Raw genomic sequence first — 18,690 nt, 5'->3', positions numbered from 1 at the left:
AAATTGAAATACATGGGGTTCCATTTAAAATGGTGATGACGTCATCATACGAAGGTGGTTCACCCTTTATATTAGATTATAATTAGAAAAAATAGTAAATTAAAATAAAAAATTGACCTGTTTCCGGAATTTGTAATAATGTTGTTTATTTAGCTAATAATGAATTTATGAGTTACCTTATGGACGCATTGTATATATATATATATATATATATATATATATATATATATATATATATATATATATATATGTTCAATCACAAATTAATCCCTTAATTTGTAATCTCACATTATTCTTACCTTCTTAATATTTTATAGTTTCACCGTGTATAATTGAAACATTGTGAAAACATATCGTGTAATATTTTAATAATTAGTTCATTTACCTACAACATAATAAATTGCCGAATAATATATTTTCCAATTGAACTTTCTAAGTGTTGCAATCACGGCCTAGATTAAATTGTATTGTAAGCTCATAGTTCAAAGTTTGTTAGTATGATAGAAGCAATAATCTCTGTGCTGAGGTATACATTATTTGTGAGATTATAAATTGGGGATTTGAGCTCATTTGGTTACCTCGATGCTGGATGCAATGATAAACAATTCACAGAAGCTGCCTTCCTAAATGTAAGCAAAGCTTTCGACAGAGTCTGGCATAAAGGACTGATCTACAAAATGAGAAGATACGGTTACAGCGGAGCAATGACAAGACTAATCTCTGCGTACTTGAGCAATCGTAGTTTCAGAGTTCGGATAGGACAAGTCCTATCCGAACTTAGGAACCCGGAGTGGTACAGGGAGCTGTACTATCACCTCTACTGTACACGATATACACAGCGATAGCGGCCAAACACAGAAATGTAGACATAGCGGTAAACAACTTACAAACAGCGCTAGACGGCATAGAAGAATGGAGTTTAAAATGGAAAATCGCCATAAACTCCTAAAAGAAACAGGCTATACTTTTAAAAAAGAGGCACCAACAACCAGAAGAACAGGTGACTGTGCAAGATAATCCCATCGAGTGGAAAAGCGAAGCAAAATATCTCGGAGTAATCATGGACAAAGGCTTAACGTTTAGTAAACATGTTGACGCTACAGTAGAAAAAGCCAACATGGCAAGAGAATCAATAAGAGGCCTAGCAGGAAGAAAAAGCAAACTCAGATTGAAAACCAAAATAAGATTAATAAATAGTATAATTCTTCCTATACTAACGTATGCATCTCTCGCATGGGGACACATATACAATACATCAAAAAAGAAAATACAAGCCGCACATAACAACAGCCTAAGAGAAGCAGTCAATGAACCGAGATACGTTGCAGCAAGATTCCTCTTTAGAGAACTACAACAAATCAGAGTGACTGATATAATGAAAGAAAAAGCTAGGACAAAGTTCGCGGAAATAGAGAACCATCCCAGTCACATATTGTGAGAGATAATGAGGTACGACGCTTTCCACAGATGGAAGCACAAAAGGCCCAAACAACAAATAGTACAATAAAATCATAATACTAGAGAGAAAATCAACAATCACACCAGAGAGAAAACACTTCAAAAAACAACAACAACGCACAATGAAAATAACACTCGTGGACAATCGCTAAATACAACGTGTGCCCAGTTGCCTTAAGAAGACAAACTCTATATTGTTATATTGTCTCATATTTGTATATATTTTTCAATTTTATAATACAGATATTGTACTAATTATGATTTTTGTTTCAGGGCTACCTACAAAAAAAATTAAAAAACACAAAAAACGGCCTCGGCCACCAAAAAAATCAAAAATACTAACAAAAACCGGCACAAGCCAACAAATAAAACTAACAAAAAACCCAGGCACGTAGGGCCCAACGCCTTGAACACCAAGTCACCGAACTGAGCCTAGCTCAGAGCGGTGATTTGAGGCCCAAGTTAGCAATTTTAGTTCGCGGATAAGCCACATTAAGATAGGAATATAGCGACAATGCGCTGTCCTGAGTTTTGAATGGAAACTATGTTGGGGTTCTATTACCTAGGACCCCCACATATGAAGAGCATTTGGCTAATAGTTGTGCCCCTATCGCGCATCAGAGTGCTTGCTATAGGGTGGAAAGGGATGGTCTGGAGCATTGGAGCGCGGTGGAGTGACTCCTGTTTTTAGTCGAGTTAATACACTTCGCTTCAATGAATTGTTACACCCGAACGTAATTCTTAGGGGTGAACATGTCTCACAGGTTAGGTTTAATTACATTTCTTGCTTGCTTGCTTAAAACGCTCCTCAACATTAGATGCCAATGACTATCCTGCTTTAGCGGAAGAAATACAGTAAAACTACAAATATTTTGTTTTTTACAGGAAGCTATGTTATTTTCTAAATACTTAAACAAACAAATTTTGAAAAATGAATATTTTTAAAGGGCCAAACTCCTTCAAAATTCAAACTTACTAAACATTTAACAACACAATATTTAGTAATAAAAAATACTACTTTTATTTTACTTGAAATTTCGTTATTAGTAGTCAAAAATCTATTTTACCTAAATTTAAAATTGACAATTTATTTTTCCTGAAACTTAAATTGCTTATTTAGTAGAGTTTGGTTTTTAATATTCAGATTTGGTTTGGTAATGTTTGAGTGATTTTTTTTGTGTTAATTTTTTAAACATATTTAATTCTAAGGCGGTAGGAAGTTCGCCGGGTCAGGTAGTAGTAGAATAATTGTACTTACCTTTTATTGTAGAAAGTAGCCATAGTGTAAATAATGTAAATACAAACGTACTTTTCCTTGATTATATATGTTTATTGTATAAATAATGCGTTCTTTAAATAAAATACAATAAATGAACTAAACAAAATTTATTTGATCATTTTTTTTCGTAAATTCTAATACTGCTTAAAGTACAAAAATTGAGGATAGAAGTTTCTTAAAAATGTGAAACTAGTACGAGTATTAAATATAACATTAGATATAAAAAAAGTCACTTTTTGTAATAACACATTGAATAGGTCATAATTATTAAATAAATAATATCAGTTCTGTTACTATATAAAAGTATTTTTCTTTTTTTTTATTTGGACCACCACTTACAGAGTGTTTTGTGATGGCCCGTTTTGAATGCAGTGATATGTGGGAATAAGGGCAAGGGACAAGTAAAGACGACCTGAAGAGCTATAACAAATGTTTATTTTAAATTAATGACATGGCCTACAACTATAACGATGAACCTCACACTCAGATTGACACACACACGCAACCGAGATCTGAATGTAGAATAATGCACAAAACCCTTGGCCTATCTAACATTCAAAGTTTAGAGAAAAATACTTATGACAAAAAAATATCACCATTTACCCTGTGCAAGTCTCTGTTGTTGTCAAAATGCAAGTGACCAACTGTACTCAAGCGGACAGACTTGCTAGGTACTAGCTGAACATATGGTACAGGTACACAACATGAAAACACACTGACGGAAACCAATCAGAATCCTCCCAAGTAGGGTGGGTAACCTGGCGGATGAGTCGGTGTAGCTTGAGGGTAACTATAGTACGGATAGTTTGGACTTGGAACATGCAAACCAGGTGCATAGCTCTGAGCATATGGTATTTGTGGGTAACCAATTGGCATTGGTTCATAATGACCACTCCACGTTGGCGTTGGATACAGTGGGTAACTTGAACTTGGAGGATAATTATATGGAATTGGACTAGCTCTGGATGAAGATGATACATTATAATTATTGAACTGACCAGCATATTGATCAGGTGCTTCACCAAGTGGAGCTTCACCTTCAGTTATACTGGGAATTTGATCTACTAACGATTCCAATCCTGACAGGCTTTTTGTAGCGATATCTTGTGTTTGTCTTGGCGATGTATACTGATCCGTTTGGTGCTGAGGTTCCATGTTGTACGATTGATAATGATAGTGTGTCTGTTCGCTATTGCTAGAAGGGGCTGGACTCCCTAATCGACATTCAGCCTCTTCAGCCATACTAGTTGGTGGTTCAAAATCTGGAGGACCGATGGGGGATGCAGGCGAACCTAATTGTTCAGAACTTATTGCTGCACTTATTTCTGAACTTAAGTCCGAATGAGTGAAAGGTTGTGAATGAGGTCTTGGAGATTGACTGTAAGGGGGCCGAGGTGACTGACTATATGGGGGCCGAGGAGACTGACTGTACTGTGGTCTGGGAGACTGACTATATTGTGGTCTGGGAGACTGACTATACTGAGGTCTTGGAGAATTTGTGTAAGCTGGTCGTGGAGACTGGCTGTATGGAGGTCGTGGCGATTGGCTATAAGACTGTGGTGGTTGTGGAGCATATAAATTTCCCACCCCATTAGGAGGTGTCATAGCAGGGCCCATTTGATAAAAATTGTTGGGAGACTGAATTGGAGACGGGTTTGAGTAACATTGAGACAAATTGGTCGATGTATTGTTGTCTGGTGGATTTAAGTCCATATTTTCAACCTTAACCTTCTTAGGCCGGCCTCTTTTTTTCTTTGGAAAATCACAGTTACTATTCTGAGTAGAGGGAGGTTTCCGAACTACTGGCTTTGGTGGAGATTCTTCTCCTTCTACTTTTATTTTTTTCGGTCTACCTCTTTTCTTTTTACATGGTATAATCGTACCATCTTCATTTTGGATCACAGCATTACTTATGTCAGTGAGCTCCGGAGAAAATGGATCAGGCTTTGGTTCTGCTTCATAGCAAGACTTTAAACTTGGTTCAGAAAATACCATTTCATTCTCATCAATTTCAGTTATCAGACCATTTAAATAATCACGGAATTTTTTCAATGCCGCGTAGAAAGGAACCTTATCTGCAGCTCTTGGCAACTGAGCACATCGTGCACTTGATGATGGCATCACCCACATATGCTGAAACAAAAGAAACTTTGTTAAAATTTTTATTTCGATTATTTTTTTCAAAATAAATTTTGTAAATAAGTTAACTTAATTTCAAGCATCAGCGAGAAGCGCTACTACCTAACTTGACAGTGACAAGTGCGACCTTGCCCAAACGTCGTCAAAATAATGGTTTTTATCAAAACCAAAATTATTCAACGCGGAGATTACATTATATATAGAGACATTTCGCCAAGACGTTGCCAGTTTTATGCAGTGAACGATGGCGTTCTCTATTGGCTATCTTTCAAAATAAACGGAATAAACCAGGAGTTCTCACGTACAATTTTATGTAATTTACAAATATCTTTTGCTAATAATTTTACATAATACTATACATTATTTGTTTCTAATAGTAACTTATCAACTTTTATCTTTTATTAGTAGTAGTAGTATAATAAAATGTACATTAAATAAACATTTGTTTCAAAGTTTAAAATAATTCGGCTAATTTCTACTAACTACCAAATTTAAAATGTTATTTATGTCTCTGCGGTGCTAATTACTGCCATAATGTGTAAGGAATTTGTAATTTTGGTTGATATCAACTGCAAATACTTTCTTCTAAGGTATTCAGTAATTAAGAAGCAATTAGAGTAATTCTTGTACAGAATATGTTTAAAAGCTTGATACATCCAGGGCCTTAATTAGCCTTTATTTGTTCTTCGGAGCGCGTAAACATATTCGAGTTACGATTATTTGTACCATCTTGGATGTACTGTTACTGTTTTGTTATTGTTATTATTTGTTGGTGGCTGTTGGCAATTATTGTTATTTTCTGTTGTTGGCTATTGTTATATTTGACGCCGAATTTTTACCGCAAAATGGAGGAAATTGTTCAATGGAAACGTGGAATTTTCAGAGAAGCAGATACTAATGAATATTATTAATTATCATCTTAATCAGGATAACAACGATTCTGTATCAAGTGTAATAAGGAAAGTGTCAGAAATGAGTAGTGTTTGCGAAAAGACTCTGTTTCGTATACGACAGGAATATTCATCACCTGCTGGATTACAATCTCCAAAGAGCAGACCCAAGAAGCGATAGGTTGGTAATTCTCGTGACAACAAGTACGATGAAGATGTCAGGAGCCAAATTCGTAGAATAGTTCATCAATTTTTTCGTGACAACATACCACCAACAATAAACACCATATTAGCTGTTGTAAATGTCGAAGAAACTTTACCCAACTTTTCACGGGCCACGCTACATCGCTTGCTGAGTGATATGGATTTTGTGTTTATAAAACGTGGCAGAAATTCAATTTTGATTGAAAAACCAGAAATCATCTCGTGGCGTCATCGTTATTTACGCGCAATTCGTAAATACCGTGCAGAGGGATACAACATAGTGTATTTGGATGAATCATGGGTAAATATCGGGCACAGTGTGAAAAAAGAATTGGTTGATAAAACAATTACATCTCATCGCGATGCTTTTGTTCGTAGTCTGACAACAGAATTAAAAGCTCCAACAGCTCGTGGTGCACGGTTCGTTTTATTGCACGCAGGATCTACCAGTGGATTTGTTGATGGAGCAGAGCTCACGTTTTTGGCAAAGAAAAATACTCAGGACTACCACGACGAAATGGATGGACCGACCTTCGAAGATTGGTTCGAAAATAACTTAATGCTAAATTTGCCAGAAAAAACTGTTGTGGTAATGGACAATGGCTCCTATCACAGCAGAAAGTCAGAACAAATTCCCAACAGTTCAACACTAAAAAAAGATATTCAAGAATGGCTTCTGTCAAAGGACCTATTTTTTGAAGAAGACTACCTAAAATGCGAGTTACTTGATGTAGTCAAGGCCTTCAAAGCAAAATATGACAGGTACATAATAGAAGATATTGCCAAAAAGCACAATGTGAAGATTCTGAGGCTCCCACCCTATCACTGTGAACTCAATCCCATCTAAATGGTTTGGAGTGAAGTGAAACGGTATATAGCTGGACGCAATGCGAATTTTAAAGAAGCTGAAATGCAAAATTTAATTACAGCAGCGTACCAGGTCATTACGCCAGAGAAATTGAAAAACTACGTAAACCACGTAATAGCAACAGAAAAAAAAATGTGGGAAATTGACAATTTGTTGGATGATATCGAACCAATTATTATACATATAAATAACGGAGATAGTGATGACAGTGACGATAATAATGATGATAATGATAATGATGATAGTGAATCGGAAACTAAATGTGATAGCGATTGACAGAAAAAGGAACTAAATATAATGGTGTACAATTACGATTACTTACACACGAAATTAAATACAATGACTTCTTTTATTTTCAACTTATTTATTAGTTTTATTTTCGGATATTTCTACGTTTTGTTACTGCCAACATATACAGTGCGGTTTTTAAAAGTCCTTCCCCTCTTAACTTTTGAAAGGAACAATACATAAATAAAATGTTTCTTTATATTTTAGTTTTATTTTATTCGATTTTATTTAAATCTATAAACAAATGGTTTGTATCGCTAGCACATACTGTAGAATTAAAAACAAACTGCTTGTGTGACATAAATAAAAGGCATTTCTTAATTTCTATGTTATTCTAATTTAACTTAAGTATGTTGTAGCAAATATTATTTATGTTTGAGTATATTGAGATATTTAGTTAGTGGGCATTAGTACTTAAGCTACCCTCAACACAAAAGATGGATCAGGCTAAGTAGTAAGAAGTGACGTTTATTTTAATACAAGTTTGCAAAGAAGTATGGCATCGATGTTGTGAATTTACCCTGTACAGACTAGTCACTTTGAGACAATCTATAGAGCTAAAGTTAATACTATTACAACAATTAATATTAAACTCAACAGTCTTTCGGGATGAAGCGCGTCTACTATACTTATTATATAAAATATATTATATTTTCCAAATTTTATAAGATACAGAAAGAGAGACAAGTGACAAGCAAACAAATAACCAATTGTTCTTTGTTTTTTTTTGGCCTGTTTTAAACAAATGGCCAGAATTCAAACAAATAACCTTAAATAACAAATAACAAATGGCCAGTCCTTATGTCAGTGTCAAAATCCGTTCCATTCCAACACGCCCTCTCTTCGCATCGTAAGCGAACGGTGCAAAGTCGAAGCATGCGCATAAAATTGATGCCAAACAGTTTCGTGGCGGTTTTAAAACCGTACGAAAGCGACGTGTTGGAACAAATCTAATATGTTGGGCGTTTTAGAGGCCCATTACTTGCCTGTCAACGATAGAATAATAATATAATAATGTATGTCAGAGAGTAAACCAAAACACGTTTTTACAATAGAAAAATAATGAAAAAATACAAAAACTTAAAAAATTGTTTTTACCAGATTTTAAAATACATAAAAGTTCCAGTCGATTTCTATTTCCTTCAAATTCTATTGAAATGTTCCACATGTACAAAATCTAAAATTATTTTGTCTTTTTTACTAAGAATGGTCTGAACAAAGTAACTTTATATTCCCTTCGCACTACTGATGCCATTGGCTTGTTGAATTACGTTAAAACGCAAATCTGGGAAACATTTTCATAATGTGCTAACAAAAGATCCGAACATAGGACTTCCCGTCGTGAATAAGTGTATTGTGGCTTCCGTAAATAGACTCTAATTAAAAAGCATGTGGAAATCGTCTATGCACAGTTATTCTGCCATAACAAAAATATGTGTTCGTTACAACTAGCACGAGAAATAACTTTTTTTATGTTTTATTTTCGTTTCAACGTTGAAGGAAAATACCACGTACTGGAAATGATTACACATGGGACGTTATCATAATATATTTAAGATAAACACAGGGTATTTAAGGACATAATACACATCACGCAGTCCAGTGTGTACAGCTTATAATAATAATAATAAGACTACAATGTCCAATATCAACTGTCCTCACTCTTACTAATTTTCAGATTCTATTATTCGGAAACTATTTATTTGTGGCGTTTATTTCATTTAATGGCAATAAATCACAATTTTAATTTAAAATACGTTATATTTTATGTTTCTAAATCTAGGTAAATCCGTGTGGAGCTGTCAGTCTCCTATCAGACGCGTCCGCAGGTGGTGGATTGGAGAACGCCTAACCGGTCATAGGATCTGTGGGTAGCTGGGAAATAAAAATACCAACCGCGAACCAAAACAGACTAAGGTATGGCAATCCTAACAAAAGAGTCCCTGGCGTTCCAGGTTGGGGGTTGGGCTAGAGTCTGACAACCTTTTCCTGTAAAAAAACATATGTTATGGAACCTCAGGAACTATTAACTGAACGGAACTCAAGACGACGACTCTGCAAACTAAAAATGGAATTGAGATCAGGAACATGGAATACCCGAACCCTGTACCGAATTGGAGCACTCACATCTTTACTTGACATAGTGAACACGTAAAAAGTAGATGTTTTAGCACTGCAGGAAATGCGGCGGACGGGAGCTGGCACTCTTGATAAGAGAACTCACTCCATATATTATAGCTGCAATTATATTATTATAGGATTTATTGTAAACCAAATAAAAAAAGCCTTATTATTGACTTTAAAGTCTATAGTCAAAGAATGTGCTATTTGAGCTTAAAAGGGAAATTCTTTAATTACAGTTTGATCAATGCACATGCCCCAACTGATGACAAACCAGAGAAAATAAAAGAACAGTTCTTCGAAGACTTAGAGCAAGCCTACAGGAGATGTCCCAGAAATGACATTAAGATTGTATTAGGTGACATGAATGCAAGAATAGGACTAGAGCGAGTTTGTATGCCCACGATAGGAAAGCATAGCCTACACAACATCAGTAGCGATAATGGATTAAGACTGATAAACTTAGCAGCAGCACTAAATATGACAGCCGCTAGCACCTATTTTGAACACGAGAACATACACATAGGCTATCCTAGACCTCTCCCGATAGAAGAACAAGGAGTCAGATTGATCACATCTTAATAGATTCAAGGCATGGAACAGACGTAATAAACTGCAGAAGTTATAGAGGCGTAAACATAACTCAGATCATTGCCTAGTGATCTCAACATTGAGGGCTAGAATTTCAAACACCAGTAAAGCAAATAAAATGGATAAAAAAAATGGAATGTGCAAAAGCTGAGAGATGCAACAATTGCAGAACGGTACTCGGAAAACATCACCAGTAGGTTAAGGAATAAAAATGTAAATGAAGAAGGCCAGGTAGATATAGACTCCTTCTAGACCAGAATAAAAGAAGACATTGAAGCAGCAGCGAAAGATGAAATAAGAAAAATAATAAAAAAAAGGAACTTAAATATATAAAAAACCTCTATAAACTATAAAACTCTACAAAACAATAATACGCCCAGTCCTAACATGTGGTTCAGAGACCTGGACTCTAACAAAAAATAATGAAAACATGTTAGGATGTTTCGAAAGAAAAGTACTTAGGCGAATCTATGAAGCAGTGAATGGCAATGCAGTGTGGAGAAGACGATACAACTTCTAACTTTATAGAATATACCAGGAACCTGATATCGTAAAACCTATTAGGATAGGACGTCTGAGATGGATAGGGCATGCAATGCGGATGGAACAAAATGACCCAGCTAGAAAAACGCTCCTTGATAGACTCATTGGTCAGAGAAGAAGAGGAAGACCCAGAACAAGGTTCCTTGATAACATCGATGAAGACATGAGAAATATGAGAATACGTGCATGGTATAGGAAGGCGATGGATAGGGACGACTGGAGAGAAATTCTTGACGAGGCTAGGACCCAAGCAGGGTTGTAAAGCCAGAATGATGATGATTAAGATACCACAAAGGTTATATACTGATTTTGAAGTTTTTTTTTGTTTTCAAATCATTTAGAGAAGATATTTGTATCCTGTTTATTAGATGTTTTGGATTTACTTATATATTTAAAAATATGTCTTAACAGAAAAAGTGCATAACAAATTATAATTATTATGCGAGACAAATTGAGAGGTACATGATGACAGACGGCAGTTGACAACTAGAACAACGATGACGTGACATTTTGATGTATAACAACTTATGTTTTGCGTTTACTGTATACTATAAGTAGATTATAAACTTACCGTGTTTGTACCTTCCACAACATCTGGTTGCCGGCCGAATTTGAAATCCTTCTTCCCCGAAAATACTTCGTAAATGAGTTTTCCATTAAATACAGCTATCTTAGGTCTAAACTTTTTTAATTTTTCTAACAAAATTTGACTACCCTCTTTAATTTCTTTACGAGTTAGATCAGCACTACCCTTGGTGGCACGTTGTACCATATTTGTAAACCCTATGCCTACTTGAAGTAACTTATAGTCTTCATCGGCAGACATTTGTTGGGGCGTTAAGCCCGACAGGTACAGACATTTCCAAAAATGGTTGCCTGGCCCAGCATAGTGATGACCTTTGTAGGCCGCAAAAAGTCCCGGATTTATTCCAATCTGAAAAAAATGCAAAGTTTATTAATATTTTGAAGTACATCCAACTATACATTCAAATAATAATATCTTTGTTAATGTGAGTAAAAATATAACCTCAACTATTTCGCCACAACAAGATTCAGTTTCCTATCTCCCTAATTCAAAAAACATTGCTGATACCTTCTTTTTAAGACCAGTTGATAAGACTGAACTCATTCGAACAATTCGTAGTATAAAAAGCAAATCGTCCTGTAGTACAGATGGATTATCTATTAAAATTTTCTCAAATCTTCCGCATAATGTATTGGAGGTCATGGTCTCGCTAGTAAATGATTCCCTTGAAAAAGGTACATTCCCTAACTGCCTAAAGACTGCCATCGTTATTCCTCTTCATAAAGGTGGAGACAAATCTGATGCCTGCAACTATAGACCTATTGCCTTGTTACCAGCACTACCAAAAATTATTGAAAGGCTTATAAAAGTTCGACTTATGCCCTTTCTCCTTAAACATAATATTTTATCGCAAAATCAGTTCGGCTTTTTGTCTAATAAATGTACTAGTGATGCCATGTTTTCTGTGTTACATGAGGTATATCTATCACTAAATAGTAACCTCTCCTCCGCCACCGTTTTCTGCGACTATTCCAAAGCCTTTGACTGCGTAAATCACGACATTCTATTAAAAAAATTAACTTTCTATGGAATTCGGGGTGTGCCTTTGAATTGGTTGAAAACTTACTTGGTAGGTAGGAAACAATTGGTTAGAATAAAAGACACCGACTCTAGTTGTAAAGACATTGAGTGTGGAGTACCGCAAGGTTCAGTATTAGGTCCCATTCTTTTTTTACTTTTCATTAATGACATCACTTACTTGAAAATTAAAGGGAAAATGTTTCTATTTGCTGATGATACCAGTATTACTTGGAGCAGCTCTAATATTTCAACGCTTCATTCAATTATAACCGCTGATTTGCTTATAATCAAGGCTTGGTCAGACTCCAACTTACTTAGCTTTAACGTGGATAAGACAGTAGTATTATCTTATAAAGGAGTCATTCAACCTTTGCTTTTGAATGAGAGCCAAATCAGTATCGTTAATTCCGTGAAATTTCTAGGTATTCTTGTCGACAGCGATCTTAAATGGTCCTTGCATACTGACTCCTTAAGGAAGAAACTAGCCTCAGCTTGCTTTGCAATAAGATCTGTTTCGAAGGAACTAAATTTATCTTCTGTCAAAATGGCATATTTCTCATTGTTCGAGTCCCATCTTCGATATGGGCTTCCATTTTGGGGTTCTAGTACAGCGGCCCAATTTGATACTATTTTTAAGTTGCAAAAAAGAGCAATTCGTTATCTATTTAGTCTCAAACAAACAACTCATTGCAAGACCTACTTCAAAAATCACGGAATTTTGACACTTCTCTCTTTATTTATTTTGGAAACGGTTTGTTTGATTCGCAAGCATCTAAACATTTTTCCCGATAGACCTGATCATGGCTACTCCATTAGAAATTTGGATTGTAACGTTTATTTACCGATCCCATCCACTCAGGTAATAAAGAATTCTATTCTATATAGTGCAAAAAAACTTTATAATCACCTTCCAAGAGAAATTAAATCCGCAACATCTTTCATTAAGTTTCGTAAGATGACAAAAATCTATCTCTCTGAAAGACCATATTATTCAGTTGACGAGTTTCTTAATGTATAACAAAGAAACACAATTAGTATTGTTTATAATTACATTTGGGTGTCTCAAGCAGTGGCTACAATTTGTCTCATTTGTTGTTGTCTGTACAAATTATGTAAGTTATACAATAATTTTACTAATTTAAAATTGTATTGTTCTGTTTTTTTTATTATATTTGTTTTTGTTTTATACTTTTTGTACTTTTTGACTGATTTTTTTTAGCTTTGTCCATAAAATTGTTCAATAATTTTCAGTGGCAATAAAGCATATTTCTATTCTATTCTATCAATGGTCTTATTAATAGACACCAATGTCATCCGATGATTTTATAGCATTTTTTACATCAATCTTCCAGTTGACTAAGATTACATCAATGATGCTGTTTCCCTCACCATCTTTAAGGTTTATTACAAGGAACAATATTAAGGAAGTACAAATTGGGGACGAATGTATGGCAACTCTTTTATTTGCAAACGAGTGAGACCAGTAAATTAAAAAAAGCTGAAAAATTCATATACATGTTTTTGAAGGGTCTAAAAGGTATGTAAGGGATAGCTGATGACAAATCATTGAAGATGTACAGCTAAGTTTACTTTGTTTTTTTTAAACAATTATAAAAAGTGAAAAAATTAATTTTTTGCCTATCAAACGGTTCTTATACACTTTCTAAAAAAAATGTTCGAATAAAAGTGGTAGATCTTAAAAAGTGCTTTAATTTGCTAGTTTCTAAAATAAAATACAAAAACAATTGGCCAAGATAATTCCAGAAAACCCCTATTTTGCAGTAATTTATAAATGTTAATAACTTTATTTTTTGCATAATGACATTTAATATAACTACTTAAAATCATTGCAATTAATCAGTTATTTAACCTATTTTGTTATTAATATAAAAATACAATACAATACACTGCCACATAATTTAATATTATAATACAATACAAATTAAAATGCAATATTCATAAGTATTTAAAAATGACAATATACATAACTTAATTACGCATATGTTTAATTTACCATGAAAATAATATTAATAAAATAAAAATATTGTTTCGTGATACAACTGCCAATTTGTCTGACATTGGCAGATACAAAATTTAATTGTTGTTTGTTGTGTATATAAGTACACATTTGAACTTTCTTGAGATATTTAATTTACAAGTTTTAATTTATAATTTAACATGCCTAACGAGGCTCAAGACAAATCTGAACAGAATGGAAAAATAATAATAATATTAATAAATATTAAATATATTTACAAAAGGAACATTTTTATTCTCGAGAGAGAGAAAGAGAGAAAATATATCTTCTGTCTCTCTCTTACCTATATCTTACATATTTAATGTAATATGATAACACCACATTTCAAAGTTAATGAGTTTTTTCTGTCGCCTCTGTAATTGTCCAGGCCTCAACTCTATACAACAGGACAGAGAACAAGTAGCATCTCAATACTCTAGTTCTAATTTCGATGTTGAGTTTTCCATTGCATAATATTGCTTTCATTTTATTAAAAGCACTTCTACCTATCTCAATACGCCGTTTTATTTCCGTACTTCTATCCCATTCTTCATTTAGTTCGCAACCTAAGTACTGATATCTGTGCACCCTGCCTAAAAGTTTTTCTTTAGCATAAACACTGTCTTCCTCAATCTTGTTCTTGCTTACCACCATGATTTTTGTTTTATTTGTATTCAGTGCCATTCCATACCTTTCGCAGTATTGGGTAATGCGATCAACCAAGATCTGTAGTCCTTCTCTGCTGTCCGCTAGGAGTATTGTGTCACCTGCGTATCTAAGATTATTCAGAAGTGCTCCGTTAACAAATATGCCTTCATTTACGTCTTCTAATGCCTCTTTAAACAATTTTTCTGAATACATATTAAAATGTAAAGGGGAAAGCACACATCCTTGTCTTACTCCACGATTTATAGGTATTTCTTTCGATTTTTGTTGGTCTATTCGTATTATGGCTTTCTGATATCGGTATAGATTGGCAATGATTCTCACGTCTTCGTCATCTAATTCTGTGTTCTGTAGTATTTTTGCCATTCTTCGGTGTTGTACTTTGTCGAAAGCTTTTTCGAAGTCGACTAGACATATGAATACGTCACAATTGACATCTCGAGATCGTTCGATTAGTGTTTGTACAGTAAATAATGCTTCTCTGGTGCCAAAGCCTTTTCTTAATTCCAATTGGTTTTCAGCTATTCTATCATCTAGCTTTTTATAGATACGTTCGTGTATCACTCGTAAGAACACTTTTAGAATATGGTTTATCAATCTAATTGTCCTGTGCTCTTCACACTTCATTGCGTTTGATTTTTTGGGTATTGGAATAAATATTGATATTAACCATTCTTTCGGAATCTCTCCCGTATAATAAATGTCATTAAATAATTCTATTAGCGTGCCCATATGATTTTTTGTTAGTATTCTTAAGATTTCTGTAGGTATTTCATCTGGTCCCATGGCCTTCTCATTTTTTATACGTTTTAGCGCTTTCTCAATTTCGTCTTTGGTGATTGACGGCCCATTTCTTCCTCTTGGTTCAATGACCTCAATTTTATCGTCGTCTTGGAATAGCTCTTTCATGTATTCTTCCCATCTGTTTATTTTATCTGTACATTCCGTTACTATCTTGTTATTTTTATCCATGATATTTCCGATACCCTTCTTCTTGTATATGCCAGCTGTCTCTTTGATTTTCCGGTGTAACATTAAAACTGTCATGTTGTTTATCTAACCTTTCTATTTCTTCACACTTTTCTGATAGCCACAGTTCCTTAGCTTCTTTGATTTTCTGTTTGATAGTTTTATTAATGTTTTTGTACTGTTGTTCGCTTTTATTCTTGTGTGCCATTCTTTCCGTCATCAGTTCTTTTATATCTTGTGTGATCCATTGTTTATTTTTAGATGATGTATTTCTTGAAGTTTTTATTTCGTGATTGTTGTTTTGTTTGTTTTTAAATGTTACAGTAATATACTGCTTTGTTATTTACAATTGTAACATTCCAAATTCCACAAAGACCCGAAGAGAAGTTTTGACAAATTTAACATTTAGTCTTATGTACTACCAGAAGAATCGAAGCCAAAATGTAATACTCAAGACAATTAGGATTGACAATGACTGTAACAATATTCCGGCTTAATTATGTTTTTTGCGATCTGTTATATTTTTTTATGATAAGTCTTAGCAAAATAATGTTTCATTTTTGTTTAAAATAGTTCTTGAGGACTGATATGTTAGGTTCTAATTTTAAATTAATTGTAAGTTGTTTGGTAAAAAAAGAGAATAAATCAAACTATTACAAAAATTGTGGACTATTTTTTGTGCTACGTAAATAAACATTTTAAATTCGTCCACGTTTACGTACTGCGAATGAGAGAAACGTTTTTTCTACAGAAAAATCAAATGAGGCAATAGCGGATATCACGGCAAGATCTAAACAACCGGCCAGTATAGAAGACAAATGGAATTGTATTAAAAAAGCTATCGTAACTACCACCAAGTCTCTAATCGCTCCCCAAAAGTACAAAAAAGAAGAATTGGATGACTGACGAAATATTATCAATGATGGACGACCGCAGATCATTTAAAAACAAAGACCGAACCAAACATCAGCAGATTAATCGACAAATACGAAAAGAGTGTCGCAAAGCTAAAGAACAGTGGCTGCTAGACAGGTGTGCAGAAATGGAGGAATTGGAAGAAAAACATGACCACTTTAACATACATAAACTCGTTAAAGAAGTGACAGGTCATACAAAACGTTGCAGTTTTAACAGTATTGTGAAGGACAATAAATTAATTACTGACTCCAAGGATCTACTTCAACATTGGAGAAACTACACACAGCAACTATACTCAGACAGCACTAGAAGAAACTCTGAAGATGAATATAAAAGTGAACCCTCTCCTAAAATATTGAAGTCAGAAGTTGTAAGAGTAATCAAACAGAACAAATGGGGAAAAGCACCAGGCCCAGACGACATATACATAGAGGTTCTAACAATGTTGAGTGAAGACAATATAGACGCCTTGGTAGATCTTTTTAATGACATTTATTAGTCATGTCAAATACCACAGGATTGGCTTCAATCAACCTTTATACCAATCCCAAAAAAGCAAAAACGCTAATAGTTGCGACCAATTCCGAATGATCAGCTTATTGAGCCAGGTCCTAAAACTCTTCTTAAAGATAATTCACACAAGAATATACAACAGATGTAAAAGATACATTAGCCCCACACAGTTCGGTTTCAGACAAGGATTTGGCACAAGAGAAGCACTTTATAGCTTAACTGTCCTACTTCAGAAATGGAGAGATGAGCAAAAAGATGTCTTCCTATACTTTATAGATTACCAGAAAGCGTTCGATTGTGTTAATCATTCAGAATTAGTAATATTGCTACAGGAACGTTGGATAGATTAGAATGACCTTAAAATCATAAAGAACCTTTATAGGAATCAAGTGGCATCTCTGAGAGTAGGACTGGAATCTACATCATATTTCTCAATCGAAAAAGGTGTACGACAGGGTTGTGTTCTGTCACCCCTCCTTTTTAATCTTTACTCTGAAACGATACAGTCATATAAGCTGATAGCCAAGAAGCGCTACAACGACTAATAGATAGAATAAATACTGAAGGAGAACGACTGGGCTTGAAGATTAATATAGATAAGACGAAGGTAATGGTGGTTAACAGAACACGAAATATGCAATTAAATATAAGAGTAAACAATAACAACATCCAAAAGGTCCCCAAGTTCAGATATCTCGGTAGTTGGATAACTGAAGATCTAGATCCAGACATAGAGATACGTAGCAGGATTGAGCAAGCCAGAACAGTATTTACAACTTGAGAACCTTGCTAAGCAGCAGTAGCCTTAACTTAACGCTTCGATATCGCTTTGTAAAATGTTACATTTACCCCATTCTGCTATATGGTGTAGAAACCTGGACCATAAAGGCCAATGTGATGAACCGATTGGAGGCCTTTGAAATGTGGGTATTTAGAAGACTACTTAAAATTCCCTGGACAGATCATACAACAAATGTCGAAGTATTAAATCGAATGGGCAGAGAACGAGAATTGCTGCCAATAATAAAAAGAAGAAAAACTCCTTATCTGGGTCATATATTTCGAAATTCCAAGTACCAGTTCTTAAAGCTGTAACGTTATAAACGTCACATCTCTATTAATTTATATTTAAATAATTATTTCATTTTAATTTGTTTATTAATTTATTAATTTCTTTATCTTCAGTTTAATTTTTACTATTTTTCACAAAATAGTTGGCGCCCGATGTTTTTTCTTTTCTTCCTCTGTCTTTATTTTCTCTCTCTTTCTGTCCCGTAGAATAAATATTCGCCCTCTCACTTTTGTTCGGCAGACTATTCTGTTCCGTGTTGACTGACAAGCTAGTTTCATGATATCTATAGCAACATTCTATGACATCTGTGCTAACTTCATTCAGTCTCCCACTTTCTGTCAAAACAACTTTTCTGTAGTGGGATTATTTTTTGCCTCTTTTTGAAATTTATAAAAGAAGGCAAAAATTATTATAAGACTCATTTTTATGGTCTACAAATTCTCTTGGGGTAAGTACTTTCATCGTGATATTTATTCTATAATTCTGACCACATTTCCAATATTTGTAACCTTACTTTCTTTCGAAAGCACATTTTTTTTCTGATATAT

At 34.3% G+C, this 18,690-nt stretch overlaps 1 protein-coding gene across 4 annotated transcripts in view; it reads right to left on the bottom strand.

Moving 5' to 3' along the window:
- Positions 1-3,150: 3,150 nt before the first annotated feature.
- Positions 3,151-18,690, bottom strand: part of Tdg (Thymine DNA glycosylase) — a 70,193-nt gene continuing 54,653 nt past the window's right edge. For all 4 annotated transcript variants that reach the window (XM_072546301.1, XM_072546300.1, XM_072546302.1 and 1 more), the window contains 2 exons: positions 10,953-11,315; positions 3,151-4,870 (listed from right to left, as the gene is read on the bottom strand). In XM_072546301.1, the coding sequence (XP_072402402.1) occupies positions 3,467-4,870; positions 10,953-11,315 (1,767 nt within the window). In that variant the 3' untranslated portion in view covers positions 3,151-3,466. The remainder of the gene's footprint in view (positions 4,871-10,952; positions 11,316-18,690) is intronic.

Source organism: Diabrotica undecimpunctata, chromosome 10, assembly GCF_040954645.1.
Source record: "Diabrotica undecimpunctata isolate CICGRU chromosome 10, icDiaUnde3, whole genome shotgun sequence".
NCBI lineage: Eukaryota > Metazoa > Arthropoda > Insecta > Coleoptera > Chrysomelidae > Diabrotica > Diabrotica undecimpunctata.
This window is presented reverse-complemented; position numbering and strand designations above follow the sequence as displayed.